The 26,126-nt window shown below is 40.3% G+C and overlaps 1 protein-coding gene across 5 annotated transcripts in view; it reads left to right on the top strand.

Annotated features, from left to right (window-relative positions):
- Cals (calsyntenin 1) overlaps positions 1-26,126 on the top strand; it is a 569,423-nt gene that overhangs the window by 527,564 nt on the left and 15,733 nt on the right. For 4 of the 5 annotated variants that reach the window (XM_076185134.1, XM_076185132.1, XM_076185131.1 and 1 more), the window contains 10 exons: positions 5,720-5,847; positions 7,496-7,682; positions 8,382-8,550; positions 11,001-11,192; positions 11,454-11,677; positions 12,861-13,028; positions 13,611-13,718; positions 15,930-16,002; positions 18,741-18,914; positions 19,073-19,205. In XM_076185134.1, coding sequence (XP_076041249.1) covers positions 5,720-5,847; positions 7,496-7,682; positions 8,382-8,550; positions 11,001-11,192; positions 11,454-11,677; positions 12,861-13,028; positions 13,611-13,718; positions 15,930-16,002; positions 18,741-18,914; positions 19,073-19,205 — 1,556 coding nt within the window. The remainder of the gene's footprint in view (positions 1-5,719; positions 5,848-7,495; positions 7,683-8,381; positions 8,551-11,000; positions 11,193-11,453; positions 11,678-12,860; positions 13,029-13,610; positions 13,719-15,929; positions 16,003-18,740; positions 18,915-19,072; positions 19,206-26,126) is intronic. The other variant, XM_076185133.1, reaches the window with a different exon arrangement.

The following is a 26,126-nucleotide window of genomic DNA, read 5'->3' as shown; positions in this document are numbered from 1 at the left end:
TCTACCGATCAGGAAGTCCTCCATCCATTTTAGTAGGTTCCCTTGTATCCCTCCTATATGTTCCAGTTTATTTAATAATTTTTTGTGTGGTACTTTGTCAAAAGCTTTTTGTAAGTCCAGGAAGGCACAATCAGCCCATCCATTCCTTTCTTGCACTATGTCTATTAATCTTGAGTAGAAACATATTAAGTTTGTGGTACATGATCTTCCTTGTCTGTACCCAAATTGTCTTGGGTTTATTATTTTGTTGTCTACCAGGTGTTTTACCCATCTATCCTTGAGGATTTTCTCACAATTTTGGCTATAGTGCTTGTTAGTGAGACTGGCCTTTAGTTAGTTGGTTCCTCCTTGTTTCCTCCTTTATATATTGGTACAATGTTAGCATTTTTCCAGTCTTTTGGTATTTTTCCTTCTTTGAGTGAGCAATTTATTGTCATGTATTTTGCCCGTTCTTTGCATTCTTTTAGAATGCAATTTGTAATTCCATCCGGGCCATGTGATTTCCTGACGTCAAGGTTTGATAGGTGTTATATTTCTTTTTGTGTTATTGTTATCTCGCTCATGGGGGAAGATCGCCTTTCATTACCTTCGTCCCAATATTGTGCTTTCTCTCTAGTGAAGACAGATTTGAAGTGATTATTCATGACTTCGGCCATTTCTAATTCTTCTGTGTATTCTATATTCCCTTGGCGTAGTTTCACCATTTCTTGCTTGTTTTTAAGTTTGCCATTCACATATCGATAGAATAGCTTGGGTTGCTCTTTGCATTTATCTATAATATCCTTTTCATGGTTCCTTTTTTCCTCTCTTCTCACTTTAACATACTAACATCTATAGTTTATAGACTTGCCATTTTCCATTTTTTTTTTTTTTCCTTTCTTTTGTCTTTCTTTTTTTCCACCTTTTCCAAGCTCTGTCCCTTCAGTCTTTTGCCTCACTGCATCTTTTGTTGAACCAGCATTTAATGTACACTAGCTTCTCTCTTGGTACGTGCCTATTTACCCCTTCATTGTAATTATCCATCAAGATATTCCATTTCTCTTCCACTTTAGTCTCTTCCATGTAAAATTTTTCCCAGTTTGCATTCTGGAAGAATTTAGTTTTTCAAAGTCCGTTTTGTTGTACATCAATCTTCCTTTCCTATGCTTTTCATTGCTCTTCATGTATATTTCTTCCTTTAGTTCAGTTTCAATGAGTATATGGTCACTCTTTCCAATTGGTGTCTTGTATTGGATTTTATCCGCAATTTCAGGTTCTGTTGTAAATATTAAATCTAGTTTCGACGACTCCTCGCTATTTCTGTATCTGGTGTTTTCACTGACCCACTGAGTCATTGTGTATACCATGGTCATATCCAGTAGTATATTACCCCACAAGTCGTTTACTCCTCGCACTGTCATGTTTGCCCAACAAATTTCTTTGCAATTGAAGTCCCCCATAATTACCAGATTACCCCCGCCCATTAGTATTTCATTTAATGATTGCCTTTGTGTGTGTGTGTGTTTACATAATTATGATATATGGGGTTGAATTAGTGCTCGTGGGGTTCTCCTCTGCATCTCCATTTGTCAAATCCTAGTTTTCACCGGATTTCCTGTTAATCCTTTCCATGGATTGACGCTTCTCTCTGGAAATTTTTGTTTCTTTGTGTAAGGCCTTCAGCCATACTGTCGTCTTCGTTGTCTTTCCATGTCCTCTTGATGCCCTTGTACAAGCAGAGTATGTAATTTGGACCATTACTTTCTCTCTTTTAAAAAATAGCTATCAATCTCTTCTTTCTATTCGTTTCTCCAACGTAGGTATTTTTTTTTTCTAGTCTCACTTCACATGCATTCTTTGTCAGAGTAGGTATTCTTCTAATCGTTGCCCTTTGGATTCTCTCAATTTTTCGTATATATTCCTTTTTTGTGATGTGATCATACTACTGGAGCGTACCTCAGTTTAGGACAAATCAGACTTTCTGTGATCTTTCCCATCGTGTCTTCGTGCCACTCACAAAGGATTACAAAGAAAGAACATACCAACAGGAAACCTTTTGGTCTATAATTTACATTAATATGTAGTTTGTACCTTCCATTTCTCTGTTCATGTCTGTCATCCGCAATTACGACTTTTTTTTTTTACTTTCGCTTTTGTGATTGGTTCACTTCCCATTTTAGAATTGCATGACATTCTTTTCTTGTTTTGATCCAGAACTTTTCGTCTCTTTGTTTCAAATTTCATCTTTCATTTAACCTGTAGAGCCTATCCACATCCTCTTGCAATTATGTACAACTCCAACCAACTCTCAAGCCCCTTCTGTCACACACCCTACTCTACGCGACTCAAGTGAGTTCGTTTGTGTAGAAACGACTTCCGTTACAATATTTTATTTTTCGAATCTCGAAATGTCAAATCACTTTTGCGTCGTATATTGAGAAGCTGAATGACGAACTAAGAGTAGTTAAACCTAAAATATGAATATTAGGTATACTGTTGAATTGTCTTTAGGGAAGTCTAGAACGCTTTTCAAATTTACAATATTTGACGAGAATCTTGATTGTGTGACGAGCAGGGCTTTACTCTCTTCGTGATCTTGGCATCAGCAGAGAATAAGTTTACGTAGATGTCTGTATTATCTGTCATGTTAATGGAAGTCAAGAATAATACTGGTGCCAGTGCTGCGCCCAGTGGCGCACTATTTGTCATCACTTCAATACAACATTTCATCCTTGACTCCTATTCTCTTGCGCCAGTCCTTCGGGAAATCCCAGATCTATTCCAGTATGCTCCCTTTAGTCAACTTGCGCATCAATCTCTTATGTAGCACTATATCAGAAGCCTTCTCCAGGTCTAAATATACACAATATATTCAACTCTGTCGTCCATGTAGCACGCACACACACGTACACACACACACACACACACACACACACACACACACACACACACACACACACACACACACTTAGAGATGAGGGTTCTACTTGGGAAGAGGTGATTAGTGGAGTTCCACAGGGATCGGTACTGGCCCCAATAATGTTTGCTATTTATGTGAATGACATGGACGAGGGTGTGGACATTTACATGAACTTTGCTGATGACGCAAAGTTGTTGAGAAAAGTGAGCAGTGAAATAGACTGTGAGTCGCTGCAGAGAGATCTGAACAAACTTTGGGAATGGAGTCAGAAGTGGGAAGTGGACTTCAGCATTAAGAAATGTAGTATATTGGAATTTGGAAAAAAGTATAAACAGGATATCAGGACAATATAAAATCAGTGAAAAGGAAGTAAAGAAAGTGGGATCTGGAAATGACCTGGGAGAAGTAATCATCACAAAGGACATGTCCCCTAGTAAACAGATAAACAAAATTGTCGGAGAAACCTACAACTTGGTGAGATAAATGAAGGTGACATTTACTTGGACGAAGAAATGGTGAAGAAAATAATAGTCATACTGATAAGGCCAAGACTTGAGTACGCATCGACACTATGGTCACCCAGTACCAAAAAGAACATCAGGAAAATTGAAAGAATCCGAAGACTACGAAGATGGCCCCCACACTTTCAGAACTGTGATACGAAGATTGTCAAAGCTAGAGCTACCGACCCTGGAACAAAGAAGAGGAAGAGGAGACTTGTTGATAATCTATAGAATCCTGAGATGTATGGAAGCCCTTGATAGAGAAGACGATACGAGAAATACAAGGAGACATGGAAGGAAGCTAAAAAAGGACAGTTATAGAAGAGACCTGAAAAAGAACAGCTTTCCCCAGAGTGGTGGATGTATGGAACAAACTAGATGAAACAATAGTGTGTGCAAAATCCATACACGAATTTAAGAACAATTTAGACACGGCGAGATACAGAGACGGGACACCACGAGCGTAGCTCCCCTTCTCGTAAGATACAACTAGGTAAATACACACACACACACACACACACACACACACACACACACACACACACACACAAATCCAGAATTTTTGCTGTATCCTAATCGGTTGCCCACTTTGACTCCTTGCTCTCCCAAGTGTTTCATCCATCCCTTTTTCGCAAATTAATAATTCCGTCACACGTTTTATCCAACTTTCACAATTCCTTCACACGCTTTGGCTACTGATCTAGGCAAGGGCACTGATCTGTAATCCAAATGTTCCTCCCGTATAGATTGGTACCACATTGGCCATCGCCCAGTCCTGCAGCACTTTCCTTCTTCCAATGAACATACGATCATCTGGCGTCCACAAATTGTTCTCTGCGCTCTTTGTATATCCTACAGTATTTGAGATCCCATCTGGGCCCGGCGACTTTTTCATTTTCTCTGGAAGCATATTGACTATGCATCTTTTCCCCCACTTTGACCTTGCTCAATGCATTTCTGATTACTGTATTCTCTTCCTCGAAGCCCTTGAAAGCCCTTCAATTTCGTTTTTTCCCCTCCTCGTGGACTGTCACGTTAACATTCAGAGTAAATATTCCTCCCCCTGTGATTCTTCTGAAGAACAACTTGCATTTGACAACTACATACCTTCCGAAGTTCCTCTCTTCTTCCCTTCTGATTTGCATGTATTCGTTTCTGGCACTATTATACTATTCCTTTGTGTATTAACCTAATTGTAGTATACAGGAAAATAGCAACGCTCGTTGGGTCCCGTCTCCCATTTTCTAATTTTTAAATATACCAAGCCACAAATTCATGTACAGTTCCAACTTAATTTATCCTTGATTTCCAATTATATCTAGATTTGAACTCATGTATTGTGTGTGTGTGTGTGTGTAAGAGAGAGATGGATTCACCACGGTCTTGGATCATGTGTAAGACTAGTGATCGACAGCTATCACCCTCCCGGATGAGGCCTCAGAGCTCATATTTCCCCCCGTCTGTGGCTAATGCGATAAGGATAGCAGCACTAGCAAACTACAGCCCATAACAACATTTTTATTCCCAACACTTGTGGGTAGAATTTGAGTTCCAGATCCTTGTTGGAAGTTAACCCCTGATGAGTAAAATCGTCTGGCGGAATTTCCAACAGTCATACTGTTGATAAGAGGGAACCTTATAGTTATTATCATTGTTATTATTATCATCATTATTAGCATTATCATCATTATTAGCATTATCATCATTATTGCTTTTATTATTATAATCATTGTCGTCAGTATCATCATTGTTGCAAGACATTCACCACTCAGAAAATAGATTAAGCACTGGCTTATGTTAACACTTTTCTATTTCTGCCTGCCGCCAGACGATTTTATTCACCACATTGTCGCGCCCTTGTGTACCGGGTGGCGCTTTTCCTTTCGTTCCGGATGCCGCCAGGCGATTTAATTCATCTTGTCCCCACCCCCCGGTCCTGCTTCTGTAGCGAAGGGAGTGTAAACAAAGAGAAAAAGGAATTGTTTGCAGAGCATAGTAGAAAAGCAAACGGGGAATTCAAACTGTTTTTCGATGGAATCCCCTCTCTCTTCCTCTCTCCCTCACTTTTTTTTTTCCGTCTTCTTTATTTTCTTTCTATGTCGTCATCGCCATCGTCGACGTCTTCGCGCTCAGGGCCACCACTTAGCTTCATTTGGAAGAAAAAAGTTTCTCTTAAAAGTTCAGAATGGATGTTTTTAATCTGAGTGTGCTCATGAATAAGTCTGCGTTTGAACAAGGCGTTTTGGGGAAAGAAAAGAAGAAAAAGAAAAATTGAACTTCAACATCACCAAGATAACGGAATATTCTCTTCTCACAGATCCAACTGAAGGACGAGGAGACGGGTGAAGCTGAGCTCTTCACGAAGAGGCCCCTGAATTGCGAGAAGAGAAAGAATTACAAGTTCGACATCACGGCGTTGTCGTGTGGTGGTGTTGAAAGTGCAAAGTAAGTGTTCTTTATTGAATTATTTGTTTATTTATTATTTGTATATCTATTTTAGAGAGAGATTGTTTTCAAGTCTGAAAAGAAAACTACAAGTCCGACAGGTTTTGTAAGTGAAGTGTTTTTTTATTTTACATATTTACTTGATTATGTATCTACTTTATAAACTGTGTATTGCTTTGTTTTGCTATTTTTGGTAGGAGCAGGTTTTAGGATCTTTCCAGGTGACATGGAAGTTGTACATGAAATTTTTGAAACAAGAATAATAACGTACCATCAAATTTTAAAAACAACACAAAGAAAAATACTGTAATAATTCCATTTAAGAATATATGTAAAATGATGTCATATTTCAGGATTATAAGACACCCCCCCCATCCGAGATCATCCACTCTTAGTTTGGTATATGTTTATAGATTGTATAAAACGTTGGATGGAATATAAGCTACTTCAAAATTTAATTTGCATAATTTAGATCGTTTTACAAATTTTGTAACGAGATATGGATTGGATCAATATTGAATGTTTAACTACGCGCAGATAAAATGGTTGGAGGAAAAAAATTAAATTTTTCATATTATTCTAAGACTATAAATATCGTAATCTCGGCTTACTTGGAAAACATTTGAGAAGTGGGATATCTTAAGAAGAGACAGAGTGCAAAAGACGAGAAATATAAACGAGCTCTTGAGCTCTCATCTTAGAGGAAAATAGCTGCCAATCACGAGTCCAGCATGTGATCCACCACAGAGGTGAATCACAAGAAAGAGGCTTCTTCTGACACTGTCTCCAGCTAGTCTGGGCCCAAGATCTCACTCTGTCAACTTTAAGTGTATTTCTTACATCTTTTCACACATGAGGAGATATGACAACCGGCGACAGCTCCCTTGCTGCTACTACCACTTGCAGCCGGTGGCATAGAAACAGTCCTACTACACCAATACAACACGGAAAACACCAGTCCAAAGTTTCTTCCCAGAGAGATCACTGAGAAGGTCCAAGGATTGTTGCCGTTGGCCAACCAGTTGAGCTGCGGGCTTTCCGCTCGCAGTGAACGTCTATCCGTAACTCTCACCATTCGCGACCCCCACCCCGGGTCTATCATCCACTTTTCCCAACCAATGCGTAATCGCGATTCTCCCGCCTATCCGCGAGACCAGTGCATCTCGGCGCTAGTACTTTAATCTTAAGAATTCAAATTCATAAAAATGATCATTTGATTTATGAATATATCTATTAATTAAAAACAAGTAAAATAGCAATATACAGTGCATAGATTGATATTAAATTTACATATAAAAGATCTTTCATTAGTGGTGTGTACAGGTCTATTTTACTATAATTAGAATTTATTATTATATTTACAAAATAACTATTTAAAATGAAGTATTAAGATTTATTTTTATCGTAAAACAATATGGAAGCGGTAAAACAAGATTTATATGAGTATTGTAAGGCAATTTATATGAGTATTGTAAGGCAATTTTAAAGGGCGCGTCCACTATCCGCGATTTTTCGCTATTCGCGAGGGATCACTAGTGAAACTCAAGGCAGCAATTATTATCGTTTTCTTTCTGTCGCTGTGTGATTTTGAAATGATAATGGTGACAATTGTAATATTTCATTGCTAATGGCATCTTCTCTTCCCCAGTGTCACAGTTCATGTTAGTGTCACGGACGTGAACGAATACGCACCAGTATTTGTAGAACCATCATACGTAGTTGGTGTAGATGAAGGAAGACTCTATCAAGAAGTTCTCACACTTCAGGCTGATGATCAAGATTGTTCTCCTAAATTTGGAGACATTTGTAGATATGAGCTCCTCACAAAAGACCAGGTAATGTAAACATAATTGACTTTCAATGAAAATTGTACTGGACAGTATCCCAGTTATGATTTCATACCAAGTTAAATGATACAGTATTATGTATGTTACTTCAGAGCAACACCTTTTTTAAGATTTCACTATAAACATTATTAGTTTTTGATAGCCATAACCTTTTCAGTCATCAATTTGATAGAACACTGCTTATATATACTTTACATTTATGGCCTCATTCAGTATTGTAAGTCACAAGGATTTTTCATTGAACAGTAATAGAAATAGTCTCTCAGTTTAGCTCTGTGTTACATATATTTGAGTGATGATACTACATATTTTACTTAATAATGTAAAGTAATTCAGTTATATTGATTATTATAGAGAAGAGTACAGATGTGTTCATGATGTTATGCTTAATCAAGCATGGTTGTTGAGGCATTGGTGTTCATTGCCATTGTTTTATCATAACCCCCTCTCTCCCTCTCACTTTTTCCTCCTTCTCCCTTCTTAAATCTCACCTGTACCACCTCTTTAGCATGATATTTTCCCCAAGGTGGGGTTATCAGTATACAGATACTATCTGTCTCTTTTTTACTAACCATTATTCTTTCTTACTCCTGTTTTTCTCTCTTTTTCTCTTTGTACTTATTAGTAACTTCACTGTCTTCAGGATCCATATTTTACATTTTGACATCAAAATCTCTCTTTTCACAGCCTTTTAGTATTGATGGTGAAGGAGTCATCCGCAACACAGAACCCTTGGACTATGAGAAGAGTCACAACCACATCCTCTCAGTGGTGGCATATGACTGCGGGATGAAGAGATCTCAGCCAGTCATGGTGACGATAAAGGTCAACCGAGTATGTCATCTGGGATGGAAAGGTTAGTTAAAGTTCAGATTGAGGTTTATGCAATAGTTTATGTATCCTAGGGTCAGTATTGATATTGATTGACAGTAATGATGTTGTCTCTGTCAGTTATTGAGAACCATAACCTTGCAGGCATGATATTCTTCCGATTTAAATTGGAATTCTGATTTTTTTCTTTTCCTGACAATGATCTCAATTTTTTGTCATTAATTCCCAATTGTAATAAATGATTCTGTTAAAAAAATATTTTTTTTTTGTTGTGGTCGAATAATTTTTGGTTGATGTGAAGTTTTGGGCAATTTGTATGTCAGCTGTACTTGTGTGTAAGTGGTTTATTTTGTGCTGCTGGCCCACAAGTGATTTTTTTGTGTAGCATTGCATGGGGTAGGTTATATTTTGGCCGAATTATATCGATATCAACATCACTGGAACAGTTTGCATCCTTTTGTTTACTAGCGATTCAGCCCAGGGACTCTGCCTAGGCCTGTGGCCCCCTGACCCCCCCCACCAGGGGCTGTGCTCCTGGACCACTGGCCAATGTAGATTTTGTTTTGGTTACCCACTATCATGCCTGCCTTGCTCATATTGTCAGTATCAAGCAAGAATTCTCTAGACACATTTCTAGATATTTTAAATCAATGTGACACCCATTGGTATTAATTAGATTATTTCAATATCAGCAATAGATTTTTATTGTGTGCATGGCCTGTTTCTTGATTGTAGTAATACTCCCACACCAGAATGAAAATTTCTGGCATTTGTTGAAATAGTGTCCTCAGGGGGGCTTCATCATGCTGAAAGAGTTAATTGGGGTCTTCATCACTTCTCTTTAGTGACATTCTCTTACCTGAATGAAATTGCCTGGCATTAGTCAGAAGAATATCTTTGAAGGACTTCATTAAAGCTGAACAGCATTTGAAGTTATTTTTATGGTTCAAAGCATAAAGTGGAAAGGGAATCAAATTTTGTTTGGCTGAAATACCATAGAGGTGTACCTGAGAGATGCGAGGGAAAGGTAGACCTCAAACAAAAGAAGGTAACACACTCCTCAGTTTCTTTTAGTCTTGAATCTACCCCTCAATTGACTATGATCCCTAGGCATAGCCAAAACAAAAGCCATAAAGTGTGTCACAGTATTCAGTCAATTAACCCATCACCTTGGTTATCTCTTGCAGATGTTCATGTTGATGGGGTTTAAGTAAACATACAAAATAGAACATTGATTATGCAAGTTCAGGGATTAAAGTTTAGGAGCTTATGCCAAAAGGCACACAATTGCTTTGTAAGTTGTCACCTATCCCTTATGTGGGCTGCTCGGCCAAGTAACTACTAAGAATTGAGTGAGAAGTGTAGGACTTAATTCGCAACTGGGAGGATACGAGACCAAGACAATTCCAATTGTGGCACCAGTTTACCCCTTTTATGGCCAGAGTACTCCCTGAGCCAAATTAAATCTTTCTGTTAGAGCCAAAGATACCCTTAAATTAGTCTGCCTTTAGGGACTAAACTCTTTAAAAAGAGAGGATACAAAAGCAGCTGCATGAAATTATCTGGCAGGACATAAAGACATTACCCTATAAAGGAATTGAAAGAATGAAAATTATATATTTGCTCCTTGGCACAAATATTTTCCCCATGATGTATATCACTGCATGTTTAGTTGCTTCCAGGTGATTCTATTCAGGTTTGGTGAATGTCCAGTCATCATGAATTCATTTGCACCTTTAATAATCCTAGCTCCTTGTTTACATCCTCTGTTTAACCTGTTACTGAATTATATTAGCTTTAGGAAGCCTGCAGTGGTTGCAGGTTCATTTTTTGTAAGAAATTTTTTTTTTCCTTGTACAGTGTCTTTAATTCACAGATGATTAATTGGGAGAGAGCACATTAGGAACTTTTCATATAATGCACATTGTGCTAATTTTGGAAGCATATCATAGAGCCAGATGTTTTGATTCCTGTCTTGTTTACCTTATTAATACGTACATGTAAAGAGCTAAGTTTACTGGGTCCCATCTTTGTCTCCAACAATCAACCTTATGTAAAGATCACTTACCTAATTATGTATTAGAAATGAGTGCAAATGAAGATCAAAGTGATAGGAGTACAAGGTTATGAAGCAAATAACTTTTATTTGAATGAGGTTGCCAGTTGCATTGAAATGCATCTCCTTCAGATTTTAGTGATGAAATTAACAAGTACTTTATTATTAGCTGCATCATTTCAAACTTTATGTATGCACATGTATTTTATTTAAACTTAAGGGACAGCACTATAACTGAGAGTTTAGTGAGAGTACAAGACTACATTTTTCTTTTTCTTATACTGTGCCCCCAGAAAAAAATGAGATAGCAACAGTAGGAAAATATTATACATTTATATTTAACCCATACTGCTAATTAGAGGGTTGTAAAGAAATGTTTGTAATCAAGTTAATTAATTACCTTATTTTTTCCTGAGCAGGAATCAGCGAGCATGTAGAATATTCTCCAGGCTCTGGACGTCAGGAGTTGTTCCCATCTGCATCCTTAGAACTCTGTGATGTGCCTTGTCATGTAGACAGAGTGCAGGCTCGTATTGGCTTAACCACATCACACATTGGAAAAGGATGTGACCGGGACACATATTCAGTTGCTGCCCAGAGGAAAATGTGTGGTGAGTGTTTTTCTTTTTTTGGTCTTCTCTCCCTCCCTTCACTTCCCTTCCCATGACTTTCCTGTCCATCATTTTACTTCCTCTCCCATCTTTTCTTGTTATCCTTTCTTCCTTCCTTGTCCTTTCTTCCTCCATTCCATTTGTACTTTTTACTTAGTTTCCCATCCCTTCTTTTCCTCCCTTACATTGGACAGTATTGCATCAATTAACCTTTAACTAGATTGTTTTCTGTCAAATATTTAAACAACTTTTCCTCTACAGGTGCTAGTAGCGAAAGTGTGGAGCTTTTACCTGCCCCAGGTGCAGGAAAAGAGTGGACTGCTGGCCTCCACTCAGACGAGGGCCACGAGGGCGATCTCATTTTCGAATTCGAGGGAGATTCATCAGGTGTTGTTGTCCCAGAATCGGTGCTGACCCACAATCTAACATCAACATTTACCATTTCAACTTGGCTCAAACACAAGTCAGGTCCGTCCACTGACAAGGTAAGGGAGAACAGTTTGAATAATTTGTTTTTATTTTGTCAAGCTATTTTGTAACCTGCCTACCAACTACACAACCCACCATCCCTCCCTTATTCATTCACATTATTTCCATCCACTTGTTACTTTGAATTATAATTTAAACAAAATTATTACAAGTTTTCACAAGATTTTTCATTTACTTTGCAAAAACTTGTACATTCTGAGATGGGAGATGTGGGCTTTTGTGAGTGCATACAGCCCTAGTAGTGAGAAAAGTGAAGAGAGTGAGATATTTTGGATTGAATGAAATGAGTTTTGGGAAGGTTGCTGGTGGTGCTGAGATATCTCAACGAGTTAATAGGTGGCAGAAAGGAATTAGTGGAGAGTTGTGGAGCAGAGACTTAGAAGTTGGGCTCTTCCATTCTGCCTCCTTCTAACATGTTTGAGATGGTGTTCAAGAGGTATAGTCAGGGTTACAAGGATGGATAGAGTGAGAAATGTAGAGATGGCAAGCCAAGGTGGAGAGGGTGTGCAAAGAATGTTGGGATGATTTGGGCACATGGAAAGAATGAGTGAATGAAGAACAGCAAAAGTAATATGGAGGAAATTTAAGGGGAAAACCAAGAATGAGGTGGATGGATGGGTAATAGTGGGCAAGGATGCAAGAGGAATGTCTTTTAAGGAAGGAAGTGAAAGGACAAAAGATAGGCCAGTGGAGAGTGATTGTAAATAGATGAGGTAATGCAGCTTGCAGGGGTTTCTTCTTGTTTGCTCTGTATATTTCTCAAATGGATGATGATGGGGAGGGTTTGCCATGTAATGAAATACAGAGTAAACCAATTTTGGATGTCAGGACCTTCTGTGGAGGTGTTGTGTCTTGCATTTCCTGAGACCTAAGCAAGTGTGGCTGGGGTAAGGGATGACCCTTCATCCACAAGGAGCTAGAATGGGAGGGGATAACAAATGGGTTTGTGGGGTTTTGGTGTGTGTGTGTTTCTTTGTTTTAATGTTGATTATCAACCCTTGATTCACAAGTAGCTAAGATAAGAGGGAAACAAAGGTGGTGGATGGAAGTGGAATGGGTAGGAGTGGATGCATGCCTTGATTTAGCTACTTCCCTCATAAAGGGGAAGAATCCATTGATATTTAGATAGAATTTGATAATCATTATTTAGAACATTGGTGTTATTTTCCTACTTTACAGCACACAAAAGAACACATTATGTGCAATGCCGATGATCACAAAATGAATCGACACCACATGGCTTTGTTCGTCCGAAACTGCCGCCTCATCCTCCTCCTCCGTCGTGACTACACAGAAGCAGACCTAAATACCTTCCAGCCAGCTGAATGGAGATGGAAATTGCCTCAGGTATGTTGTAGTACTTTGTTTACAGAATGTATGTTTTTTCTCTCCCCTCTCTTTCTCTTCTTCCTCCCCTCACCTCTTAATTTTCATGACTGTCAAGCAGAATGTCTAAATCACTTTCCAATTATATGTACTAATCAGGTCTTGTGAAGTAATTATGCCATCCCTTCCTTATTAGTTTCTCATCCCTATCAGTCCAACCTGTATTTGATAGGTCTCTAACCTCTTTCTGGCAGAATAAGAATTTCTTGATTAGAGGAAAAAGAAATTGTCCTCTTTGAAGCTTATTGATAAATCAGCACAGCCTGAAGGGATCTCTCCTTTGTCGTCTGTAATTACTCGCAAGTCAGTGAAGGGGGAGGGTCACCATGTAATGAAGATGTTGGGGTATCCTAACTTGGGCTGTATCTTGCTGCATTGCTTCTGACCCAAGCAGTGGATGGTGTCCAGGGATGCATGTAAAGGATACACATGCCTCTGACATATATTATACTTTTGCATACTTTTGATACATAAACTTGCTCTCATTGAATTGTTGTGTGAATATTACCATTTATGCTCCTTTTTTTCTTTCCTTCTTTCTAGGTTTGCGATGATGAGTGGCATCACTATGCCGTCCTGGTCAACCTTCCCCAAGTAACATTGTATGTTGATGGACACCTCTTCCGGCCAGAGAATGGTGAATCACCAGAAGTAAGTGCATTGCTACATGATAGTCACTTTATAGGATATGAAGGGAAAGGAAAATATTTAGTTATTGCATACAATTGAACTGAGGTGGTGAGATACCTTTGCCATGCATACTTGAACTTTCAGGGTAAGTGGAGGAAGTGGCTGGTAGTTTTGAAAGTTTGTGTGCATCATGCAAACAACTATTTGGTGTGCATGAAAGCTGTACATTTAAAGAATGAAGCAGTGGGGGTGGTAAACCAGCTCCAGATGTTGGGGGTCTTGCTATTTAAGTGCTCTGTCTTTTAAAGAACCTTCATGATATATTCATGAATAGCAATGCATCAGGTATTGGCTGCATGTTATTCTATATGGTCTATATGGGACACCCCAACAGACCAGAGCCACACATCATTTTGTTAGTGGTAGAGGAAATCTCTGTTCATAGAGAAATGATACTTTATTGTACTGTGACTGTCCCTCCATTATGCTGTCCCCCACTCCTGTACCACTTCTCTGAATATTCATTTTCTTATTTCACCAAACCCTGAGGTGGGGGAAAAGAATGATGCCAGGTGTTGCTACTTGAGACATAAAATGTGGATAGGACTTGGCATCCTTCTTCCAGTAGCTCCAAAGGGGACATACCTAAAAGAAGCAAAGGCATAATAGAGTCTGGGAGGAGTTTTCCAACCAGAACCCTAAGGTTTGGGTCTTTTAATGTGCCTGGATTTGGTACAAATGAGAGAAAAAGGGAAGAGATAGGTAGTATGTTTGTAAGAAGAAAGATGGATGTGTTGGCATTGAGCAAAATTAAGTTGAAAGGGAGGAGTGAGTTTGAGTTTGGGAGTGTAGTTGAGAGGGTCTCAGGAGTGAAGAGAGGACAAGGGAGAAAAGGAGTGGCTATACTTGTAAATGAAGAGATAGGTAAACATGTGGTGGAGTGGAAGGAGGTTTCTTCAAGGTTAATGTGGATGACGGTGAAACTGGGAAGGAAGATGTGGTATTTTGTAAGTGTATATGGGCCTGGTAGTGAGAAGAGTGTAGAGGAAAATGAGGCTTTTTGGATAGATTTAAATGAGTGCATAGAGGGTTTAGGGAGAAATGTCAATGTAGTAGTATTGGGAGACCTTAATGTTAGTGTAGGAAATGAAACAATAGACAGAGTGGTTGGGAAGTGTGGAGTTTCAGGAAAAAATCATAGTGGAGAGTTGATGGTGACATGTCTAGAAAGAGAGCTGATGATAGCAAATACAGTGTTTAGGAAGAAAGTCAAGCATAAGTACACATGGGAGAAGGTGGTGGATAGAAGGGTGATAGATAGCGCATTAATGGACTATGTAGTGGCAACCAGGAGATTAATAAGAACCGCTAAGGATGTACATGTTCTAAGGGGAGAGAATGGGGAAATATCAGATCATTTTTTGGTGGAAAGTAAATTGAGAGTGGAGTATAGATGGAGAAAGGAAAAGGACAGAAGGTAGGGAGGTGCTTAAAGTAAACTGCTTAAATGAGGAAGAAAAGGAGAAGGAGTACAAGAAGTTCAGAGAAGAGTGGGAGGGAGTGAAGGATAGAGTAGAACTAGGAGTGGAGGAGGAATGGGAATGATTCAAAGAGGGAGTCACAAGGTGTGCAAAGACAGTATGTGGAATATGGAAGATGGAAGGAAATAGAAGGAAGGGTAGTGATTGGTGGGATGAGGAAGCAAAGAAGGTTGTAGAAGAGAAGAAGCGAGCTTTCACAGATTGATTGCAAAATAGGATGAGAGAACCATATGAGAGGTATAAAGGAAAGAGAAGTAAAGCATAAGATAAAGGAGCCAAAGAGGAGACCAGATGTGAAATGGGGTAAGAGTATGACAAAATTTTGAAAGTAATAAAAGGATATTTTGGAAAGAAATTAAGGGAGGAAGAGAAGGTGAATCAAGTAGAGAAGAAAAGGTAAAAAGTGCAAATGGAGAGATGATAATGGAAGGGAGCAGTAAGAGGAAGATGGTAGGAAAATTATTCCGGGGATGAGATCCATCCTTCATCCTCAAAGTGTGCTAAAATGCGAGGGGTGATGTCTAGGTTTAGATGGGTTTTGGGTGGATGTATGTGTTGATTTCCTTTTGCAAGAAGGAAAAAAACCTTTTCGGTATGAATGTGGAATGTTTCCAGGTTTGAATACATTTAATGACATTGTTACTGAAAACTTTAATGTGTTTTGAAAGTGATATGAATTGCTCCTATGCAGGTCATTGATGACTGGCCTCTCCACCCTACACGTGGCATCAATACCACGACTTCAGTTGGCGCGTGTTGGCAAGGTTGGTACATAGCTCATGTTTTACAGTGCCCCATATTCTAGTTATTTTCACCACCCCATTTAAGAGGTATACCCTTTGTACCCATATAATTGTGTATTTAACCTGGGTGATCTGTCTACTTTTGCAAGAAAGTAGTGGATATCATATAAGAGTTATCTCTGCAGCTTCACTTTTGAACATCCACAGGAAGTTACAGTGACTTTAAAACAACTGTACAGTTACAAAAATTAACCTTTGTGAACTCAGTATCAATGCAATAGACACTGAGCACGTCATTCTACAATGCCCCACACAAACAATCCCTAGAGTAACACAATATTTCTTCTCTAAGTGAATTTTAAGCCACTCAGTGGGTGTACTGATTGCCTAGGAGCCATGAGTCTCCTCAGCCAAATGCTCAATTGACACCCAGTATGTTATTTTGTGTCTTATTTTTTTGTTTCAGTGTTTATGACCAAAGATCACACTAGATTTTGTAACATTATTTGTAGATGATTATCAGTCATCAATTGTGATAAAACATTTTGTATATATTCTTCATGTACCAATAAGTACTACTCAACTTGCCAAGAATACTTCATGCATCAGTAAGTACCACTCAACTTGCCAAGAGGATCTACTTCATTTCTTATATCTGGTGACCCTGATGTGATGTTTATTGGTCACCTAGCTTATAAAGAAGAAATTACAGTAAATCTTTGTAACTTGGTAATTATGGAGTGATATTTATTGGTCAACTTCAGGCAGTAGAACAAAAGCTTGGAACAAGATGGAAGCTTTCATGATACTGCCTGAAATTGGCCGTGCAACCATTAAAATGAAAGACCCTAAAAGTGCCAGCTACTGCTCTACTATCAGGAATATACAATGGCAGGATATCCCCTTTGGTAATAGAGGCCATGCTATCCTATGCAAAGCCAGTACCAGTTGCCCACATCACCTCAACTTCACCACAAAATTATCAGCAGTATCTACAGCTTGTCACACTTGACTGCTGATCTAATGGGAAAAAAATATATAGATAAATAAGAATAATGATTTAGCATGATGTGAACAAGGATGTTAATCAGTAGGCCCTGAGCTGTATTGCCTGCCAGACAAGTTAGACAGGATGTCACACTGGGTTGGGGATAGGAGTCTCCCAATTCTAAGTGTCATTTTGGACACCTCCATATTTATATTGTTGGTCCTTTCCCACTCTCAGACAGCTCTCAGTACCTCGTCACCATTACAGAGTGCCCACATGTTGGCTTAGCACCCATGAAACCAGCCACTGCCCAAGATCACACAAAAGCCCTCCTACAGGGTTGGATCAAACATTTTGGTGTTCCAGTCAGCATTATCTCTGACTGGGCCTTTGCCTTTCCATCCCAGCTATAGTCATCCTTGAGAGAATTATCTATATATATATACATATACACTGAATGGTTCCCATTGATCAATTAATATCTTTTTTCAACCACAAATAACTTTTAATTCCATGCCATCGCCGTCGAGACTGAAGAATCGCTCGATGGAGGCATCAGTTTTATCCACGTTTCAATTTCCAACGGATCCCTCCATCGAGTGATTCTTCAGTCTCGACTGCAATGGCATGGAATTAAAAGTGATTTGTGGTTGAAAAAAGATATGTATATATATATATACATATATATACCAAGAACCTCTTCTCCCATATAAGGGAGGTAGCCACCCAAGGCATGCACTGACTCCTACCCATTCCACACCCATCCACCACCCATTGTTTCCCCTCTCATCTTAGCTCCTTGTAGCTGAAAGGTCCATCTTGCTACTGCACATAACCTAGTAGCTGATGGTTTGGTTGAATGGACACATGGTATCCTGAAGACAACTAATAACCCACTGTACTGGACCTGATTGGAAGTCTCAACTCTGGGTCTTCCTTTGTATGCAAACATCACCCAAAGAGAAACTGCTAGTTTCATATTCTGAACTGGTGTTTGGAAAAGCTCTTCCTGTCCCAGGCAAATATTTTCCCACTTCCAACTTTCCCACAGACCATGATCACCTCATTGTCATTGTTTGGAAATACCAACCTGACATTCAGATATGCAAGAAATTCCCTCCATGTGATCACCTCAAGGTGCTCCACTCTGGCAAGTGTGTCTTTGTAAGGAACCTCACAAACAACCCATCACCTGCCCTTGACAGGGCCCCTGGGTCTATTGACCTTGCAAGATCTGTCTACCTCAACAATGATGACTTTCCCTATTTCATCCCTTGAAGATGGCTCCTCTTCTCGTATGATTTCGAGCTAGACACCCTATATGCTCACCCCACAGGCTCAGCCTCTAACCAGCCAGGGCCTCTTGCACAAGGGGGCAATGCTGTTTCTATACCTGAGTGTCTTCACTTCAAATGTACTGGAAAGAAATTAAGCATGACTAAAAACAAATTATAAGATTAAACATTTACCTTTATACACCTATTGTAATTTTACTATTTTTACATTTTACCTATTCATGTTTCTTGCATTATTAAGAATATCTGTTTTCACGTTATTTCCCGGGACAACGGATTGATTGATCTGACCATGTAAGAATTGCATTAAGCTTTGTAACATTTGAAAGTTTTTTTTTCCCATAGAACATTTTTGCATATATTCCACACATACCAAAATCACAACTCAAGAGGATCTGTGTTCCTTACAATATTTGTACAAGATTTTTTTTTATATTACTCATATTACTTTTTTTTCACCTGTTCATGTCCTGTAGGATCTGAAGGCCACATGAAACATGGACTAAATGGATACATGGCAGGCCTTGCTGTGCTTATAGGCAAGTCCGAATCTCCCCGAGTACTTTCTTGTCTGACCAAGTGCCAGGAAGCTCTGGATACACCTGCAATGGAGCTGCTTCAGCCAGGAATGGAACTTCTCACTAATAACGGTAAGTTTCTTTTTATTTGTAAACCATACATAATCCCTGTAACCTGTTTGGCCCAGTGATGACAGTTACAGATTTCTCTAAGCTAAATAGAAATATATGGCACATCAGCTATAGCTAATCACCATAACTCATGTATTTTGTATGATACCCAACTGCAGAAATGACCCAGATCACCATCGAGGGAGATAACATGACCAACCTGGAGACACTGGTACGGCGTGTTGCATATGTCAATGGTCGAGACTACCCTACACCTGGACGACGTCCTGTTGCACTTACCACTAGTATTGCGTAAGTTGAATAATTCGTTTATACTATTTAACACAGGGAACCATGCTTTAGATTACATATGTGCATAATGTTGTAAAACACCTTTAGGTGGTGAGGAGGGAAAAATGTAGCTTGCCATATAGAAGAAACTTGTTCAATAATTATATCCCAATATGTTCAGTGTATATATAGATGGGACAATGAGGAAGGTAAATTCAAGTATACTAGGCAGTGGTTTGGTATGAATTTGGGTGCATTCCTTTCTAGAACCAGTTGTTTACAGACACCTGCTTGTAACCAAGTTAGAGTGAAGCAGTTTATGTCACAGTTTGGGAGGGTATGTGAGAGGAGAGCTGAAAGTAAATGGACAAAAGTAAAGTGCCTTGATGTACATACATATACCAAAGGCTTTTTCCCCCTTACAAGGGAGGTAGCCAAAAAACATACATATACCAAATGCTTTCTCCCCTTTACACGGTGGTATAGCCAAAAAAGAAAAAGGCATAGAAACCACTTCCACCCATTCCATTCCTTACATATCCCACTCCACCCTCCTCCCTCCCTCTTATCTTGGGACCTCCTGGATGACAGGTCATCCCTGCATCCTGTCCACTGCGTTGGGTCAGAAGCAGTGTCGCAAGACACAGCAAGGCAGAAAAGGAGAAGACGTGGAGAAATCCTTTTGGGCTGCATCAAATTTATTCTTGTACGTACTTCCTCACCCCCATCCCCCACCCACTCCCCCTCATGCATCACAGCATCATCCGTACACAACCCTCTTCCATTCACCCCTATCTTCTGCCCTCTCCTGTCCTTCCTCAACAGACATTCCTCTCTTTTGTAATGCCCCTTTCACCCCATCCATCCATCTCATCCTAGGATGCCCCCTCTTATTCACTCCTTCCACACCTCTTTTACTAATCTTTCTTCACTCATTCTTTCCATGTGTCCAAACCATCCTAATACTCTTTCATCAACCCTATCTCCCAGTTCCCTTTCCACCCCTGTTCTCCTCACCTCATTTCTCACTCTGTCTAGCCTAATAACCGCTATCATACTTCTCAGACATTTCATCTCAAACACATTCAAACTCCTCTCTTCCTCTCTTATGTTCCATGTTTCTGCCCCATACAGTGCTGTTGGTACAATCACTCCTTCATATAACGTCCTCTTAGCATCCATTCCCAGATGTCTATTTCTCATTACACTTTTCAATCCACCAAGGTATTTACTCGCCTCTCTCAATCTACATTCTACCTCCACCCCCACTCCTCCCTTTCCTGCCACATTTGCACCCAAGTATCTAAAACTATTCACTTCCTCCAGTCTCTCACCCTTAATGCTCACTTCCAGCCTGCTGTCACTCTCTCCCCTTGTACATCTCATCACCTTACTTTTGCCCACATTTATCTTCAACTTCCTTCTTTCACACACCTCAAACTCTGTCACTAACTTCCTCAATCCCCCTCTGATCCTGCTACAAGCGCATTGTCGTCAGCAAACAACAACTGGCTTATTTCCCACTTTTCTCCATTTTCTTTAACCATCTCCAATCCCTGACCCACTACCCTTGCATTCATCTCTCGCACCACCCCATCCATGTATAGATTGAACAGCCAGGGTGACATAATACATCACTGATGAAGTCCCACCTTTACCTCAAACCATTTACTCTCTCCATTTCTAATCCTAACACAGGCTCTACTACTCTTGTAAAAACTCTTGACTGCTCTTAACAGCTTTCCAAAGCCAAAAAGCCAGCTTTCCAAAGCCGTTCACTCTCTCCATTTCTAATCCTAACACAAGCTCTACTACACTCGTAAAAACTCTTGACTGTTCTTAACAGCTTTCCAAAGCAAAAAAACAAAAGCATAAAATCCACTCCCACCCATTCCATCCCCACATACTCCACTCCCATTCAACCCCTTCCCCACATACTCCTCTCCCATTCAACCCCCTCCCATCTTGGCCCCTCCTGGATGACTGGTCATACCTGCATCCCACCCACCATCCTGGGTCAGAAGCAGTGTTGCAAGGCTGCTTCATTAAATTGGTGACCCCCCTCCCCCTCTCCATCTCTTCATGTAGAAAAAGAGAAGATGGGGAGAAATCCTTTTGGGCTGCATCAAATTAGTTTTCACACACACTTCCTCACATGCCCCCCATCCTCCACCTACTCCCTTTTATGCATTACAGCATCATCCATACACAACCGTTCTCCATTCACCCCTAACTTCCATCTTCTCTCATCCCTCCTCAACAGACATTCCCCTCTTTCCCAATGCCCCTTTTACCCCATCCATCCATCTTATCCTTGGTTGTCCCCTCATGTTCACTCCTACCTCTGCCTTCCACACCTCTTTTACTAATCTTTCTTCACTTATTCTTTCCATTTGTCCAAACTATCCCAATACTCTTTTATCAACCCTATCTCCCAACTCCACCCCCATTCTCCTCCTCACCTCCTCATTTCTCACTCTATCCAGCCTAGTAACCCCTATCATACTTCTCAGGCACCTCTTCTCAAACACATTCAAAACTCCTCTCTTCCTCTCTTATGTTCTATGTTTCTGCCCCATAGAGTGCTGTTGGCACAATCACTCCATACAATCTTCTCTTAGCATTCATTCCCAAATGTCTGTTTCTCATTACACTTTTTAATCCACCAAGGCACATACTTGCTTCTCTCAATCTACATTCTACCTCCACTCCCTTTCTTGCCACATTTGCACCCAAGTCTCCAAAACTATCCACTTTCTCCAATCTCTCTCCCTTAATTCTCACTTCCAGTCTGCTGCCACTTTTTCCCCTTGTATATCTCATCACCTTGCTTTTACCCACATTTATCTTCAACTTTCTTCTTTCGCACACCTTCCCAAACTCTAATTTCTTCAGTCTTGCCACAAGCGCAGTGTCATCAGCAAATAACAACTGGCATATCTCCCACTTTTCTTCATTTTCTTTAACCATCTCCAATCCCAGACCCATTACCCTTGCATTTACCTCATGCACCACCCCATCCATGCATAAATTGAACAGCCAAGGCAACAAAACACATCCCTGGCAAACTCCCACTTTTACATCAGACCACTCACTCTCTCCATTCCTTGCTTCTAACCCAGGCTCTACTACTCGTGTAAAAATTCTTGACTGCTCTTAACAGCTTTCCTCCTATCCCATATATCTGCAATACCTCCTACAATGTCTCCCTGTCTACCCTGTCATAATCCTTTTCCAAATCCATAAAAGCCCAAGGGGAAGGAGGAAAGCTTTTAGGAGCTGTCAGGAGTTTTTATGAGAGTAGTAGAGCATGTGTCAGGATTAGAAATGGAGAGAGTGAGTTGTTCGAGGTAAAGGTGGGACATAGTCAGGGAATGTTATGTTGCCCTGGCTGTTCAACTCATACATGGATGGGGTGGTGCAAGAGGTAAAGGCAAAGGTGGTGGGTCAGGGATTGGAGATGGTTAAAGCAATGGAGAAAAGTGGTAGGTGAATCAGCTGTTGTTTGCGGACAACACTGCGCTTGTAGCAGGATCAGAGGAGGGATTGAGGAAGTTAGTGACAGAGTATGGGAGTGTGTGTGAAAGAAGAAAATTGAAGATAAATGTGGGTAAAAGTAAGGTGATGAGATGTACAAGGGGTGAAAGTGGCAGCAGACTGGAAATGAGCATTAAGGGAGAGCGACTGGAGGAATTGATAGTTTTAGATACTTGGGTACGAATGTGGCAGGAAAGGGTGGAGTGGAGGTCGAGGTAGAATGTAGATAGAGAGAAATGAGTAAATGCCTTGGTGGATTAAAAAGTGTAACGAGGAATAGACATTTGGGAATGGATGCTAAGAGGAGATTGTATAAAGGAGTGATTGTGCCAATAGCACTGTATGGGGCAGAAACATGGAACATAAGAGAGGAAGAGAGAAGGAGTTTGAATGTGTTTGAGATGAGGTGTCTGAGAAGTGTGATGGGGGTTACTAGGCTGGATAGAGTGAGACATGAGGAGGTGAGGAGGAGAACAGGGGTGGTAAGGGAGTTGGGAGATAGGGTGGATGAAAGAGTATTGGGATGGTTTGGACACATGGAAAGAATGAGTGAAGAAAGACTAGTAAAAGAGGTATGGAAGGCAGATGTGGAGGGAGTGAACATGAAGGGGCGACCTAGGATGAGATGGATGAATGGAGTGAAAGGGACTTTGGTGAAGAGGGGAATGTCTGTTGAAGAAGAACAGGAGAGGACAGAAGATAGGGGTGAATGGAAAATGGTTGTATGTGGATGATGTTGTGATGCATAAAGTGGAATGGATGGGGGGTGAGGTAGTATGTGTAAGAAAAATTTGATGCAGCCCAAAGGGATTTCTCCCTGTCTTCTCCTTTTCTGCATGAGGGGACGGAGAGGGGGGGTCGCTGATTTAATGAAGCGGCCTTGCTGTGGATGTGCTGTGTCTTGCGACACTGCTTCTGACCCAGGGCAGTGGACAAGATGCAGGGATGACCCATCATCCAGGAGGTGCCAAGATAAGAGGGAGGGTAGAGGGTGGAGGGGAATGGAGTGTATTATGGATGGAATGGGTAGGAATGGTTTTTATGCCATTGTTTTTTGGCTACCTCCCTTGTAAGGAGGAAAAAGCCTTTGGTATATGTATGTATTTAGGTATAGAAGCAAAAAAAAAAAGCATCCATACCTTTTCCTATAGCTTTTGTCTTACCACAAAAATCTGATCCACACAACCCCTACCTGTCCTAAACCCACACTTCCTCACCAGTTGCTCCCTCTCTTCCTCTTCTAATCCTCTCAATCAAAACCCTCCCATAAGCCTTCCCAATTACACTTAACAAACTGATCCCTGTGAAACTACTACACTCAAAATTTTTCCCTTTTCCCTTGTAAAGTTGAACTATACAGGCCTCCAGTCCCCCAGCACTATACCTTCTTTTAAACAAACATTAAATAATCTCACCAGCTAGTCCATCTTCATTGTACTTTTTTTTTTTTTTTTAGACATTCTGCCTCATACCCATCCAACCCAGGTGCCTTAACTGCTCTCATCATCTTAACCACTGCCCTCACCTCATCTTACCTTATTTCTCCATTTTCCTCGCACTTCCCACTGCAACTACCTTTTCCTCCCAATCCTCCTTCACATTTAGCAACTCCCTAAAATACTCTATCCTTCTTCCTCTTACTGCCTTCTCTTCCATTAACCTCTCCATTTACACCTTTTACCTTTTCTCTACTTGATTCACCTCATCAACCTCTCTCAATTTCTTTCCAAAACATCTTTTTATTACATTAAAATTTTTCTGTCATACTCTTGCACCATTTATCTGCTCTCCTCTTTTGCTTCCTTTATCTTATGCTTTACTTCTCTTTTCTTAGTACCTCTCATATGATTCTCTCATCCTACTTTGTATCTCCTCTACAACTTTTTTTTGCTTCCTCATCCCACCACTTGCTTCCTTGTTTCACATACCATTTTTGTGCACCGCATGACTCACTCTTTGAACCATCCCCATTCCTCCACTCCTAGTTGTACTCTTCACTCTTTCCTACTCCTCAGCTTCTTGTACTCCTCCTTTTCTTTCTCATTTAAGCAGTTTACTTTAAGCACCTCCCTACCTTCTGTCCTTTTCCTCTTTCTCCATCTATCCTCCACTTTCAACTTACCTTCCACTAAAAAATTATCTGATATTCCCCCACCCTCTCTCCTTAGAACATGTACATCCTTAACTCTTATTATTCTCCTGGTTACCACTATATAGTCCATTAACACCCTTCTATCCACCACCCTCTCCCATGTGTATTTAAGCTTGACTTTCTTTCAAAACACTGTATTTACTATCATCAACTCTCTTTCTAGACACATCACCATCAACTCTCCACTATGATTTTTTCCAGGAACTCGACACTTCTCAACCACTCTGCCTATTGGTTCATCTCCTACCCTAACATTAAGGTCTCCCAATACCACTACATTGACATTTCTCTCTAAACCCTCTATGCACTCATTTAAATCTATCCAAAAAGCCTCACTTTCCTCTACACTCTTCTCACTACCAGGCCCCTATGCACTTACAAAATACCACATCTCCCTTCCCAGTTTCACCTTATTCCACATTAACCTTGAAGAAACCTCCTTCCACTCCACCACATGTTTACCTATCTCTTCATTTACAAGTATAGCCACCCCAAACCTTAGAGTTCTGGTTGGAAAGCTGCTCCCAGACCCTCTAAGTTTTTCATCTTTTATGACCCAAGTGGGAATACTTGGTGGCAGTATTCTTTTCCCCCACCACAAGGTTTGGCAAAATAAGAAAATGAATATTCAGAGAAGTCGTACAGGATGGTAACAAGAAAAGGGGACAGCAATAATGGAGGGACAGTTGCAGTTGTAGTGGGTGAGGTTGTCAATGAAAAATATGAGAATAGGTGTCTGGGGATGAATGCAGAGTACAAAGAAGTGATTATGCCTATGACACTACATGGAACAGAGATGGTTTGGGTATACAAATGCAGTAGATAGGAAGGGTCAAAATATGTTTGAGATAAAGTGTTTCAGAAGTATGGTAAGGGTTGCGAAGGTGGGATAGAGTGATAAATTTGCAGCTGAAGTAGAGAGTGATGACTAGCAGAAAGAGTGTGGATGGAGTGAACTTGAAGGAAAGACCTCTCTTTTTCTGCATGAGGAGACGGAGAGGGGAGTCACCAATTAAATGAAGTGCCCTTGATGTGGATAAACTGTCTCGCTGCATTGCTTCTGACCTAAGGCAGTGGGTGAGATACAGGGATGACCCGTCATCCAGGAGGAGCCAAGAAAAGAAGGAGGGAGGGGTGGTGAATGAAAGTGGGGTATGTGGGGATGAAGTGGGTGGGAGTGGGTTTATGCCTTAGACTTAGGATACCTCCCTTGTAAGGGAGAAAAAGCTCTTGGTATATGTATATATTAGATA

Source organism: Oratosquilla oratoria, chromosome 5 (assembly GCF_046742065.1).
Source record: "Oratosquilla oratoria isolate Oo_2021 chromosome 5, ASM4674206v1, whole genome shotgun sequence".
NCBI classification, from domain to species: Eukaryota; Metazoa; Arthropoda; class Malacostraca; order Stomatopoda; family Squillidae; genus Oratosquilla; species Oratosquilla oratoria.
This window is presented reverse-complemented; position numbering and strand designations above follow the sequence as displayed.